Source organism: Anneissia japonica, unplaced genomic scaffold (genome assembly GCF_011630105.1).
Source record: "Anneissia japonica isolate Jap-2015-1 unplaced genomic scaffold, ASM1163010v1 scaffold585_len4108843_cov191, whole genome shotgun sequence".
Classification (NCBI taxonomy): Eukaryota; Metazoa; Echinodermata; class Crinoidea; order Comatulida; family Comatulidae; genus Anneissia; species Anneissia japonica.
The window spans coordinates 2,360,574-2,375,170 of record NW_022716829.1 but is presented as its reverse complement, the minus strand read 5'-3'; the positions used below and the strand labels follow the sequence as shown (position 1 = coordinate 2,375,170).

At 33.5% G+C, this 14,597-nt stretch overlaps 2 protein-coding genes across 3 annotated transcripts; one reads left to right on the top strand and one right to left on the bottom strand.

The window, feature by feature from the left end:
- The first annotated feature begins 430 nt into the window (after positions 1-430).
- LOC117109908 (heterogeneous nuclear ribonucleoprotein D-like) lies at positions 431-9,166 on the top strand. The gene is made up of 8 exons (XM_033252375.1): positions 431-645; positions 4,279-4,319; positions 4,955-5,079; positions 5,742-5,912; positions 6,594-6,846; positions 6,988-7,215; positions 7,607-7,727; positions 8,782-9,166. The coding sequence occupies exons 1-7, from the start codon at positions 473-475 to the stop codon at positions 7,699-7,701; spliced, it is 1,086 nt and encodes a 361-aa protein (XP_033108266.1). The 5' UTR covers positions 431-472; the 3' UTR covers positions 7,702-7,727; positions 8,782-9,166.
- A 1,018-nt stretch (positions 9,167-10,184) lies between these two features.
- LOC117109909 (E3 ubiquitin-protein ligase RNF181-like) lies at positions 10,185-14,597 on the bottom strand. Of its 2 annotated transcripts, none has more exons than XM_033252377.1 (5): positions 14,441-14,597; positions 13,851-13,951; positions 12,347-12,391; positions 11,035-11,126; positions 10,185-10,937 (listed from the first exon to the last, which is right to left on the bottom strand). In XM_033252377.1, exons 2-5 carry the CDS (start codon positions 13,931-13,933, stop codon positions 10,741-10,743), a joined length of 417 nt encoding a protein of 138 aa, XP_033108268.1. In that variant the 5' UTR covers positions 13,934-13,951; positions 14,441-14,597; the 3' UTR covers positions 10,185-10,740. The 2 variants fall into 2 exon arrangements, with proteins under 2 accessions (XP_033108268.1, XP_033108269.1); XM_033252378.1 differs by lacking the exon at positions 14,441-14,597 and adding an exon at positions 14,064-14,400.

The window sequence follows — 14,597 nt, the reverse complement described above, 5'->3', positions numbered from 1 at the left end:
ATATAGAAATGCTTTCAAATAAAACTGAAAAATATTTGTGGAACAAATGTCAAGCATTTATTAAGCCCTGCATTTTTGTAATTGTTAATTATATTATAGAAATATTAATATCAGTGTTAGCAAATTATAAAATACTGTACATAATTCAAAATATTTGATATCACTGCACTAGAAATGTCCATAATATTTTGAAAATTGTATATCTAAAAACGTAATATAAATATTAATACATCTATTATAGTTTAATGTACTGAGTTATTGAGCATTTTGCTTAGTAGTTATTATTTCTGGTGTTTGAGCTCGCTTTTTTATTTAATTTTGGTCTATCTACCGGAAATGCTTCTCGAACCAATGTGATGTCATCGAATATAGACCAATTGAGTGTAAGTACTGCAATGCGTCATTTTATGGTATGCAAATTAATTGCAAATCGCGCTTCACACAGTCTCTTCTCGGCAAACAGCAAGACAAAATGGCTGGTACAGAATATCAAACAGAAGATTTTTCACAAGATCCTGCTAGTGAAGCTTCCTTTATCGACCCTACACAAGCATCAGCTGAACAACAATCAAATGGTGCCAGTTTAGAACAGAAACTTGCAGCAGAAAAAAGAATAAGTGCATCAAAACACGTTGACGATGGAAGGTAAGTCGTGGCTTTTTTGTCTACCGGTGTCTCCCCACGCTTTCAACGGCGAACGCCACTGTTCACAAAGCCATGTGACTAGAGAGGTCGGCATTAACTACAAAATTAAGCTCAATCGTATCTTATTTTACCAGTGTTTTTCTTGTGCTTAGTTCGTTAAAATTGTTATAATCTCGGCAGTCTTATTCTACAGGAATAAGTACACGTAAACATGTCAGAAAATGATTTATTATGACAACACTGTGTGCACGTTTCGTCGTAAATATGATACTAACCGACATTTGCTAACCTAACGCACCTGCGGCAGTTAGTTACTATACCCAAAATTCAAGATTTCATTATTTTGTGTCTTTCCGATGAACGAGGCAGTTGCTGCTGTGTTGAACACAAACACAATGGATATATAAAAAATATCCACGCCCTAAATTGCTGTAGCCTGTGTGACCGTTGTGTTTAGCCAAAAAAGAAAAAAAAAAATTTTTTATCATGGTGATTAGCAAACTAGGCCTAGAGTAGAGGCCTAGTATTAAAAGGTTTCTGTTGCATGAAAGTAATGCACTTTTGTTTGATAACAACAATGAAATAAGTATTTTTGTTTCTCACAAATGTCGACTTGTTTCCAGTAGGGTTTTTAACATGTTGAACAAGTTACTTTGTTGAAAATAATTAGTCACTCGCACAATACATGCAAATTATCAACCATTGTCAAAGTAACAAAAACTGAATTGTGTCCATGTGATTAATAAATTTACACAGGCCTGAGTTTACAATGTTTCGTTTCATTGTTTCATGCTACCAAGTGATAAAAAAAAAGCATTCTTTTTAATTGGGGTAGGTTTAAAGCTTTCATGTACAAAAATTAAACAATAGCTAGGCCTAGAAAGAATTATTGTCTGTCAACTTAAAAGCCAAAAAATATACAATGCAACACAAAAATAATAGTTATCATTAACAAATTAACAAAATTAATGCTCCCAGAAAAGTCCTGTCTTGTCAGTCTCAGCATTTTTTAGGGAAGCAGGTCAACTTGCCCACAAGTCAACTCGCCCACAAATCAACTCGGCCACAAAAAGTTCGGCTGCAGTCAACTCGGCCACAAGTCAACTCAGCCACAAGTTATTTATAATTAAAATGAAATGCAAATAATACTCAGTTTTTGCATCCTTTTTCTTCAATATGATTAAAATGAAGTACACAGTATATTTTAGCAAAATTCTGATCATCGTCGTGAGATCGTTGTATTCATTTCTTCACACTGTACTCTTATTCAACAGAGAAAACCCGTCACTTACGGAATAGAATACAACACTGACATAATACATGAGTACATACTAATCATAAAAAATTTAAATAGAAAAACCACATTATGATTTTAAAAAATTTTTTATTTTGAATCCGACTAAAATCAAATGAATGCACGATGGTGTGCATTTCGATACTATTTTCTTCAGAACCATGCCCAAGAATTAGGCCAACGTTAAAATTAGGTGGGGTGCAGCATCTAGTATCAGTTATCCACAATAGGAACAATTGGTATTGTTGAGTGAAACTTCAGTCCTTCATATTTGTTCGACCATTTGGGGCTATGTTTGAAACCAGTCAGTGACAAGGATGCATCCATGACGTGAACCACCAGTGACATGTCGGTCCTTTTCAAATATTTACTTTAATAATACTAATTAGTCATAATAACGATAATAAAGGTGATAACAACAACAATAATAATAGTAATATTTATTTTAACAATACTAATAGTAATAATACTAATATGGTAATAATAACGATATTTAAATATATATTTTAATAATACTAAGGGATAATAACATTAAAGGTGATAATAGCAATAATAACAGCAATAATAAATTAAAGATAATGTTTATTTTTATAATAATAGTCAAATACTAAGGTGATAATAGCAATAATAACAGCAATAATAAATTAAAGATAATGTTTATTTTTATAATAATAGTCAAATACTAATTAGTAATAATAATAATAATGATAATATTTATAATACTAGGCCTACTTAGTAATAATAGGGTAATAATATCGATAATAAAGGTAACAATAATAATAATATGAGAAAAATACCAATAAAACACCAATCAATATTTTAAAAATTACTATTATTAAAATAATAATAGACTAATATATAATAATATGAATAAAAAAATCGAGAATTTTTTATTAATTATATGGTAACAATAATAATATCAGCAAAAATTTAAACAATACATAATGTTAATGCTAAGACTAATAATTAATATTAAAACTAACGGTAATAAAAACAATAATAATAATAACAATAGCAATAATAATAATTGAGTTGACTGGTGGCCGAGTTGACTGTAGCTGAACTTTTTGTGGCCGAGTTGGATCGAATTCTCAACCATTTAAATATCAATTCATCCATGTCGGCATTATCATAATGACTTGATTGCATCTGCTTTGTGATATACCGTAAAACCTTGAATTGGAGCCCCATGCTGCTTTTTTTTTTGTAGACTGTGGGTGGGCTCCTTTTTTGGCCACTTTGTAAAGTAAAGAAGGGTACCTGTACATTTTTTTAAAACTAAGTGCTGTAATGTTGGGAATTAGTAGTATAAAACAATAAATGGGCACTGTAACATCAATCTGTATCATGGATTGGGTCTGTGATTGTATTAACCGGCATTAAATTGCCTAAACTACCAAGCATGTTTTTTATTTATATATTTTTTTAAAATTCATGAACAGTGTATCTCAAAAAGAAGCCCATGGGCTTCTTTTCAAGGCTAATTTTAGGAACTGAAGAGGTGGGTTTCAATTCACGGGTTTATGGTATGCAAGTATAACCACATTTCCAATGCTATTCTCAAATTTCAAAATCAACTTCACATACATACAACTTCATATATTTTGTAATATTATATACATTCGATTGTTATTTATTTTGTTAAATTTCCCCCCCCCCCTTTTTTTTTGTTTTTTGTTTTTGTTTGTACGAACGCACCAATTGATATTAAGTGCCACCGAAAGGTGTAGGTTCAAATAAATAAATAAATATACAGCAATGATCAATTATTATTGACAATATAATGAATTCTATGAATTTTGTACTGTACATCATTTAGTCACATTGTACTGTAATGGTATGTTAAGATTGAAATTGGCAGCCATCTTGGAATGTTATTTGAACGTCGTCAGTTATGTTTTGCAATGATGGAATGTCACTGTTTTGTGTTACAAGGTCAAATGTTTATCAAATTAGGTTTGATTATACAGTATATCATGCCTTGTGTTATTAGCATTGAAAGTTTTGCATTAAGATATATGAACTTAAAATAATTGCTCATTGTTCAGCTTCATCCAATTAGTGTGAGGATGTCACAAAGCTGGTATTATTAACCAATGCATGTAAAGACAAATGAAGAATTGCAAACTAATGTTTTATGAATTAAATTAGATGATCTTGCAGTAAAACCCCAATTTACAAAATTGTTATTTATAGAAATACGATATACTTTTTTTCGAAGTTATGTAGGACTTATGATTTAAAGATACTGTAATTATAATTACACCTTTGTTGTCTACTGTAACTCATTGGCTGTTTGAATATTTACTGAATACTTTTTTTCTCTCTTGCCTTGTCAGGAAAATCTTTGTCGGAGCCCTTAGCTGGGAAACAAATGACAGTAAGTAAACCTCTTTCTGTTTGTAAAATAATTAATGTGTGTTTTGTAATATGTAACAGGATGGGAGACTTTGGTTAGCCAAAGTTGAAAATCTTCACTCACCAGCAAACACCATCTTGTATGAAGCACAACCCTGCCATGCAGATCTCCTTAGAACACATTGATCTATATTTTATTTTTTTGGCCATTGCAACTGTACATAGATGAATGTAAATATTATTGTTTCTTGTATAGTGGATAATAGCTCATTGATGAATTTTGGAGCAAATAAATATTGAATTTAATCATCACATTGTTATTAATTTTATTTATTTTACCATATTTAAAGAGGTTATCTCTCTCAACACAAAGCTGACTTGAAGAGGCCCACTGTAATCAGTACACTAATACAATAAAAAAAGAAACAAAAACAAACACAAGCCAAATCCAACACCCCAGCTGCTTCTAAAAGATTTTTGGGTGGCTGCACGTAACATGCGGCGTTAGTTGGAATGGCATTCTAATGTAGAGCATCATTATTTGTTCTGCAAGGTTGTACATAATGCGACTTTAGATGAAATAATAAAAGAAATGTTTATTTAGTGCTACTCTATAGATATTGCAAGTCTGTAATCATTTTGTTGTTTCTTTGACAGAGAGTATGAAGGACCATTTTTCACAATTTGGTGCAGTAGCTGAAGTTGAAATAAAACGAGATACTGAGGGAAAATCAAGAGGATTTGCATTTGTACTTTTTGAGGATGCTTCATCTGTATCAGCAGTAAGTTTATAAATTTAAAAGGGAGCTTTTATTGTACCAATGGTATTTTATAATGAAAATTTCCAAACATTTGGATTGCATGCTTCTATAGTGTAAGTTTTTAGCTGTCAATTAAAAATTTATAGGATTCAAGTACCTGATTTTTGGAAATTACAAAAAATAAATCACTCAATTGCTCTCACTATTTTGAATTCTGGAGTATGTTGCTATATTATTTCCATAGGGCCTTAAATTGGTAGGTAATTTTTAAGACCTTTATATGAAATATATTAGCGTAAAAAAATAAAGTTGGAAAAAAAGGGATTAAGGGACTGGTGAATTTCATCTCATAAAGACTGTCTTCATTCTTTAAGGCGAGACTTTTTTCATACCTTGTGCAAACCTGCCGCCCGCCAATGATTTTGGAGGCAATTTTTTTAAAGGTTAAAGGTTATTCATTTATATGACTAAAAAATAAAATTTAATTTTTATTTGCCCCCCTCTGTCCTTTAAAAAAAAAACTTGGTGAAACAAAGTATTACAAAAGTCTTGTCAATAAATAAAGAGGTTCTTGAATATCAGCTAAACAGAGATACTGCAAGCTGATATGGCTTTGTTCTCTTTGGAAAACAAAGCTTCTAACTTCATGCAAAATGATTTTTCTATATGTATTCTTTACAAAGGTTCTTTCCAAAAATGATCACATAATTGACAACAAGCTTGTAGATGCCAAACCAGCTCGTGCACAGAAGAAACAAGAGCCAGTAGTAGAAAACAAGAAGATATTCATTGGTGGTTTAGCTCCAACGACGACAATTGAAATTATCACAGATTTCTTTGCAGCATATGGCGCGGTAAGAATAAAATTTTATCATTTATGAAAATCCTCCACAGCCGTGTAGATGGGGCTTCACCATGGTGGGAGATTTGAAAATTCCATAATAGCATTGCCCTTCATCCAATTTTGTAAAAAAAAAGTTAATTTGGATACTGTTTAATTTTGTTAGATTACTTCGATTTAAAATAAAATTTTACTTTTCAAACTTCTTTGTGTACATAGATAACGTATAATATTAGAATATACCGCGCCATATTAGGGTCGGGAGCACAAATATATGTGACCCACTCTAACAAAAACATGCCCTTTCCTCAACAAGTGAAAATCGTATTTACGTATAATATTAGGGTCGGGAGCACAAATATATGTGACCCACTCTAACAAAAACATGCCCTTTCCTCAAGAAATGAAAATCGTATTTTTAGAGGTGAAAAACTAATAATTATAGAAAAAATTGTTAGAGGTTTGTGTAGGGGTGAAAAGCTGATGATTAAAGCAAAAATTGTTAAAAATGAATAACAATTGGTGATGATATATTTCAGTCAAACATGCATTATGCTGGTCGATACTTGGGAATTTTAGCGGATTTGAAGACGTTTTTGACAGCAGGCGCCTGGTTTTGCAAGATTTGGTCAGATATGTTCTGGAAAATAATTACTAGCAGAGTACTCAATGTGTTAAACTTTCCTTATCACAGGTTGAAGAGGTTGTTCTACCAGATGATAAAGTCACCAGGAAGAAAAGAGGGTTTGGTTTTGTAACATTCAAAGAGCAGGAAGGAGTAGACAAAGTTATGGCTGACAGTGTACCAGGACAAAAGACATTTGTTACGTTAGATAACCAACAAGTGGAAGTAAAGCCAGCTGTACCACGAGACCAACAAGAAAACATGAAAGCACAGCGAGCTGCCCGAGGTAGAGGTCGAGGAAGGGGTGGCGCAATGGGAGGATGTAAGTACCCCAAGGATTCTTCTGTTTTCTATTTCGTTGTACAGGAGTAAAATCATTTTTAAGTCTATACCCCATATGCTGAGAAAAATAATTTTTAAAATTCATCAAAAAGTTTAAATGACACTTGAGTTTCTCTATCAGATCGTGGTGGCTATAACCAGGGAGACTATGGCTATGGCAACTCTGGTGGTTATGGATATGGCGGTGGATACAATGACGGAAGCTACAGCTACGATAGCTACAGTAATAACTTTGGCAATTATGGATATGATCAATCGGGTGGCGGATACAGTGGACAAAGCGGCTATGGGGCCGGGTACAACTATGATGGCTACAACAGCCAAGGGTACAGTCAAGGATACAATCAAGGTAACAAACTAATTTTTTAACAGGCTTTCTAATATTTGGGTTTATGCCAGTTTTTCCCAAATTTTGAAAGTTGCCCCTTTATAGAGGCTAGGCCAGGGCCAAGTCATCAAAGAACCACAGTTTGTTGGGAGGGGGAACATGTGGAGTGAAGGTGGGTGTGGACTTGTGCCCATCTTCCAGGCAAGAAGCTGGCACCACTGTTGCCTAAAAAGTTATCAGTCTTGAAGTCTGGAATTACAAAATTAATTGCTTTTCAATCATACAAAAGTATATTCATCATTTAACATGGTACTGTAGTATATTTTTAATGTTCTTTGTATTGGATCTTATTTTCTCTTTGGTGCATGCGGTCAAATCCTGCTCTTATCATCAATCACTTTGGTCATTGTAGGTAGCGGCCCCGGGGGAGGTGGTGGATATGGCAAATGGAATCAAGGAAACCGCAGTGGACGAGGTGGTGGTGGATACCATCCATATAACCGTTAACTTTTTGGGAAAATCTAGTTCAAGGGGTAAGTTTCCAAAGCAGGGGGTTAACTGAAAGCTGCCTAATAACCCATGAAAAAAATGAAACTGTCAATATCGTTTACAGTGATGATCATGTGTAGTAAATAAAGAAAATAAAATGCCTGATCTGAATTCTTTTACTTGTGTAGAGTATTAAAATCTCTCAAAGTTTTAATATTTGATTTGATACTTGGATATTTTACCTTTTTACCAAGTAATCTACTTGAAAGCAGAAGGCACTAGAACCTAGGACATGCCCTAGGCTAATGGACCTTTCCAGAATATCAGACTTAACAACTGACCAATCAGAATTGGGCTAGAAGTATGCGCACGTCTAACGAGAACACATGCTGTCCCACAATTGCATGTGTTTACAACTCTGTCGTTTTGTGGGACCTTGGCAACAATATTCAAGGGAAGGGGCTTAGTTAAATGTCCATCGTATAAGAAGGAAAGTGACCAACCAATGACCCTCTTTTTTGTTGACATTCTGAGCTTCATGTTGAACTTTTATTTTGGTACTTCCATTTTTGTACTTCCCATTTTTGCAACTACAGTTTACTTGCCTAAATCGAATAATTTCTAAGTAGATCTAATAATTTTGTATACCGAATTGTTGTTTTTCATTATTTAACAAGTCGAATTATATCTAAGTCAAAAAATATTTTAATGGCATTTTTGATTCGACTTAGGCAAGTTTAACTGTATTATTTTTATTACCTTTGTTTAGTACTGTATTTGATTTATCTGCAGTACAGCTGGACTCGTGGAACAAACTACCATTGCTTTATCTGAATTTAATTCGTCGGGGTTTTTTCACGATAAATTGTGGGTTTGAATATTTATGAATTTCATGTTAGGTTTTAGTTCATGACACTGATTAGCTTATATTTACCAGTCATTGAATTTTGGAATTTCACAAAATTGGCAACCTTTTTGGGGTTTTTCAATAGTGCATGTAATTCAGAACTCGCCAATTTCATACAAAAAAATTTCACATCTATTTATGTTTTCAGTATTGTTTGATCAACAATACAACTTTGTATTTTTCTTCTTCAGGGTAAAACATTCACCTTTCATCTACAGATGGGAAATAGATGGTATTTTGAGTGATTATCTTTGAAGATGCGATTAGCTGTTCTTTGACGTTCTTGGACGGGACTTTGTGAAACCGTCCTAAATCCAGACTTCTGTTTCAATTCAAAAAGTGAAAAAACTATGGACATGCTGAGTGGCGATTACGTCATGTTGACGACATGGTGTTGCTGTATAAATGTGAACCTTTTTTTTTTCTAACGTTTCCAATTATTTTTCCTCTTCAGTCTTGTGGCTTCTTTGATATAATGTGAATATGTGTTGTTAAATCTTGTTTATCTCCTCAAAAGTAGTGAATTTCATGTAATTGATTAAATAAAGACTTGCATTTTAATGGTTGGCCCTAGGACTATAGGTGTAGTTGTTTTCTTTTGAGTCTTAACTGAATTGTAAACTCCAAAGCATAGTAACAAGTGCAATCCAAATACTTAAACTTATTTACATATCATTAATTATGTCCATTAATATTGTTACAGTAACACTTCACAAGTTTTTTTGTACTAAGGATTGAAAATAGAAGGCCAAATGGTTTGATATCAAACCACTGTCAAGTTAATTATACCAAAAAGCTGCTGTTTGTGTAAATAACGAAGGCAGTTCTTAATTATTAATTAGCCTTTTGGGCTCGTTATGTCATGTACAGTGTTTTATATGAAGAATGAAAAACATGTTTTGATACAAAAAATGCTGCATTTATGTCTTCATTCAGTTGTCCGACCTCGAGAAAAAAAATTAGAAAAAAATTAATTAATTAAATTATAATTTGGCATGTTTAATTAATTGGCCTCTGGAGTACATTTATAATTAAATTAACTGAAGCTGGATTTTAATATTGGGAATGTTTTGGTTATCAAGGGATAAAATACTACTGTTAAAAGTTATTCCCTATAACTATTAATCTAGCTTTGAGATAATGTACAGTTATAGATTCAATCCTTTCTACCTAATTAGTCTTCAATTAATGTTAATTGATTATTAATTAGTACATAATTTAACAACACTTGATAACAATTTAAATAATACTCAAATTTATAAGTAAAATAATTGACATTTTTATTCCCATAAACAGAGTTAAAATTAATACTGTAATTTAAAATTCTGTTTTTAAAAATAACACAAACTTTAAAGTTCACTTATTTAACATGATTAAAAGGTAAATACTGTTAATTTTAAATTAACTTTTAACATATAATTAATAGATTAATACAATTACTGTAATTTAAAATTAAATAAATTAAACCAGTTTGTGCGTTGAGACAAGGGTGGGTGTTGATGAACCTATACAAGAGGACTAAGCTGAAGTACAGTACTGAATTGTATACAGTGCAAGGCTATAACTACAGGAAACTAAATATTTGGCATTTTAGTTTTAGTTTGTGTATTTATGCAGTATAGCACCTATTCCACATGCTTAAGTGTTGCTGCTGGTAATCAGCGCAGGAGAAGGCAACTCCACTAGGTAAGAGAGATTTGTTGAGGGGAAAAAAAAAAAAAAACAATAATAAAATAGTTATATCAAATGTTGGCCTTAATTGGATAGGTCTTTCTAAATTAATAGTTCGGACGACGACGAGATACAAAAAACACCATCCTTGGGTCAAAATGCCCTGTATGAGCGTCTAGCGGCTTATTAAGAAAATTATTGCAATTCCCATTGGGAAGGGGCACTCCCCTCCTACAGCCCTTGGATGGCACGTAAAAAGTAAAACACTTGCCCTGCCGTCACTGGCAGCTGGGTCTAGGGTGCCGACAATTTTTGGCATGTGAAGTATTTGCAAATACATTTTAAGCTTGCCAAAGTCGAATCCAAAATGGCATTAAAAAATTGTTGCCTTAGGTAAAACAACAATTTAGCATGTAAAATAAGTTCGACTGGAGTTCGGCAAGTTTAATTATATTACTGTGATCAGTAATTCTGTTTTTTCATGTACATACTTTGTCTTTTTTATATTCTTCATATTTTTCATCATCTGTTGGCAACTCGTATCTACAAACAGGACAGGAGTTGGTCTGTGAAAGCCATGGCTGTATACAGTTGCCATGGAATCTGTGTTGGCATGGTAACATGCTAGCATTTTCTCCACTTTCGAATGGTAAAAGGCAGACAGGGCATTTGGTTCCTGAAAAAGAAAGGGGCAGAAACAATAAGTATTTACTGTATTGACATTTTTTATTCTGACATGTCTTGGGTTAAAATATTAAGCATACAGTACATACCTATTGTCTCTATTTTAACTTTTTCTAAATTTTCCACAATTTTCTTTGATGCTGGAGGAGCCTTCATCTCCAGTTCCCATGGAAATGGAATCCTATGAAAAAAAACAACAAAAGCTTTAAAACACAGTTTAATTCAATTTTATTTCGCATTCAAATTCAGCAATTGTGAGAGGTCCCTCCAGCACCAATCAAGAAAATTTCTCAACACGTTTGAAATCCTTTAGAATGTGCATCACTGGTGGTGGGCTAGGAGGGCTACAGGCCCCGTCAGGGAGGCTTTTCCCTTTGTGGGGAAGTTAGGAGAGATTCCTAACGTTTATATCAAATGTTGGCCTGAACTGGATAGGCCTATATAAATTAATAGTTTGGTCGCCGATGAGATACAAAAAACACCATCCTTAGGTAGCACCCTGTGCACAGGGATGGTTTGAAAATGTGCAAGATAATATAGGCCTAAGTAGAGTAACTAGTGCCAAAATTGACCACTGAAGTTTTCCGTGGTAGTATTCTTCAATTGAAACAAGCAAAAAAAAAAAAAAATCAAAAATGTGTTATGATGTAGGGGTTACCCCAATCAGATCTAAAATTAAATCCTGTAAACAGAACTATTGTATTAAACAAAGAAAACTCCCAAGACTGGTATTTGTTTTGATAAAATTGTAATGATCACAGACTCCTGATGCTTGATTTGAGACTTGCGGTAGAAGAAGCTCATTTTTAAATCATGGAGGTAAACACAACTAAACTTAGGTTATTTAGCAATATGTCTATTGGCTTTTACCGTCAATAAGATTCGTACTTAATTTAACCAAAGAACACACCCAGTGCTCATAATACATTTCGATTGTCCTACAAATAATGCAAGTTATATGGTTATACAGGACTCTTCTGTGCCTCTGTTCTTCTGATCAGTTTTGAAAATAGACTTCTTTTCAAACAAAATATATAGGGATATATGGGATAGACTTTTCTTAGAGGAAAGAGTTTCACCCAGATGTATAAAGATTGTTTCAACAATGTCGGAGATTATCTTTGGCCTGTGAGGTTAACTCTAAAGATAATTTGGCCCGTCAAACAAATTTATTAAGAACCAGGGGACATAGCTTATTATTTTTAAAACTTTTCTCATTGGGGAGGGGGACACCTCCTTTCCGCCGCTGGGTCCTACGGCCCTTAGAGTACAACTTTTGCCATGCCTGTCGAGGGCATTACCCTGCCATTGGCAAAATCCTAGTGCCACCACTGATTTGTATTGCCTCTCTCCAAATCTTTGATTTAAATAACAAATCATATTTTACTATTTTTGACTCACCCTTCATATCTTTCTGCAAATTCTCTAACATTAGCCATTATTACCCTGGAAAACAAAATGAGTTAAAAAAAATTTGGGGTCAAGCTACTGTATATATATTAGTCACTGTAGTCAAATATACTTAATGTAAATAAAATGAAAAAACAAAATAAACTATAGTATAACAAACGCCAGCAAACAGAATGGGAGCTTTTGATTGTGTGACATTAAAAATTAAACTAAAATGAATGCAATTAGTAAAGTAAAGCTCCACTGTATTTTAAGCCAGTGTTACGCAACCTGTGGTACGCGGACGACTTGGTGATCCGCCAAAAATTATCGGTGGTCCATCAATCGCTAAGGGTCTGTAGGTGGTCCGCCGTTGTATATGGCTTATCATCCACAAAAAACAACACACTTTTTAATTTGACACTGCTTTTACACTCACATGTGCCATGCGTATTATTACAACTGGGTTTAGTTTAATGGCATTGCTTTTTGTTCCCCACCTTGAAATCTTACATGGGTCTAGAAATAAGCCTTGGTCTGTCTTGCTCACACTCTTTGACGTTTCTGCCTCTTTGATGTTCACACACAACAGATGAAACAACAATTTTAAAGCAAATATTAGTGATTAGGCTGAATGCCAAAATTACTCCATCTTTGTTTTTATTCCTGTTGTCATCATTTGAAACTTTGCTTTGTAAAATTTTTGAGTTAATAATCAAATTCCCAAAAACATAATTTAATTTTTTGCCTGTATCCTTTAGCGTTCAGGTCCACTTCATGAATAGTCTCATTGATTATATTGCTCTCAAAAAGCTTATTGCAGATACTGGAGAGCTGGCCCCTGTCGGCGTGAAAAACCACAATTCGTCGGGGAGAAAATAATGTATTTTCTATATATTAGTAGACTCCAAAATCGATCAAATAAAGCCTTTGAAACCACTAACTTGTAATATTTTTCTGGGCCTTCGCCCCTTGGAACATTTTCAAGAGATTTTGAGCGACACTCGACCACGCCCACTTTTTTTGTCAGGGACGTCAGACCCCCCCTTTATGCAAATCCTGGTGCCACCATTGTGCAGACAATTTATTCTATCTGTGTGGCATAACCACTGGCATAAATGGTGTTCTCCCTATGTCAAAAAAAAAAACGATTCTAATATGTCAATACTGATTAATGACTTTGAATATTAGTAAGGAGTGGTCCTCTGGCCCAGAAAGGTTGTGCAACACTGTAACCAAACTTTTTATAGTGGGGTTCTGAAACAAAAAAATGAGTTTTATTTAATTCAATTTAACGAGATGAATGACAAGATTCTAAGTAAATAAGATGACTTGATTTTATACTGTACACAAGTGACTGCAAAGTTTACATCCTAATTCCTATTTTATTGTCATGTCCATATTCAGAAAAGGTTTTGAATCCTGAGGATGTGGTATGCTTGTGGACAAGTGAACCTGTCTGAAAGTCATGTAATCACACAAGCTCCTAAATAACAATATTTCATTAGCATACTACCTTGCCCAATTGAGTAGAGTCTCTGGTTCTGGTCCATTGTTTCCAGTAGGCTGGCAATTATGTTCGTCGAAATATGATGCCATTTTAAGATGTCAAATTTCCTTTGCAGAAGATAAATTATACAACTATAAAATCCACTCGTATACATACTGTAATCTCTAATTAATAATATTCAATACTTTAACATTAAAAATAATAATACAAATTACTTACAGTACACCCAGACATTGTTTTTATGCCTATGGTTCTTGGGTCGGAGTTTTGTTTAATATCTAAAATAGACCACTGTTCATCAGATTACTCAGGCATAGGGCCTAGTGATGTACAGTAATACCATGTAGTAAAAAAGATTACTCAGGCATAGGGCCTAGTGATGTACAGTAATACCATGTAGTAAAAAAGTCCTTGGGCCACATCCACCACTATTCTCAACATTCTTACTACTGTGTCACTGTACTGTTTAGGTATATAACATAAAAATATAGAGCCAGCCACCATAGAACCAAGGAGGTTACAACATATTTTTATACCCCCTTGATAGAACTTACGAAAAAACAAAAAAACAAAAAAAAAACCCTTTATTAACGAACCTTTTGTTGAATTAGGTGGAATCCCCTGTGAATGATGTATCTCTCTCAAATAATAAATATAAACAAAGAAACTTATATTTCCTTAATACATAGGCTATGATCCTCCTGAATCCTCTCCAGATGACTTTGTTGTTTTGATCAATGAGTGACCTTTGAT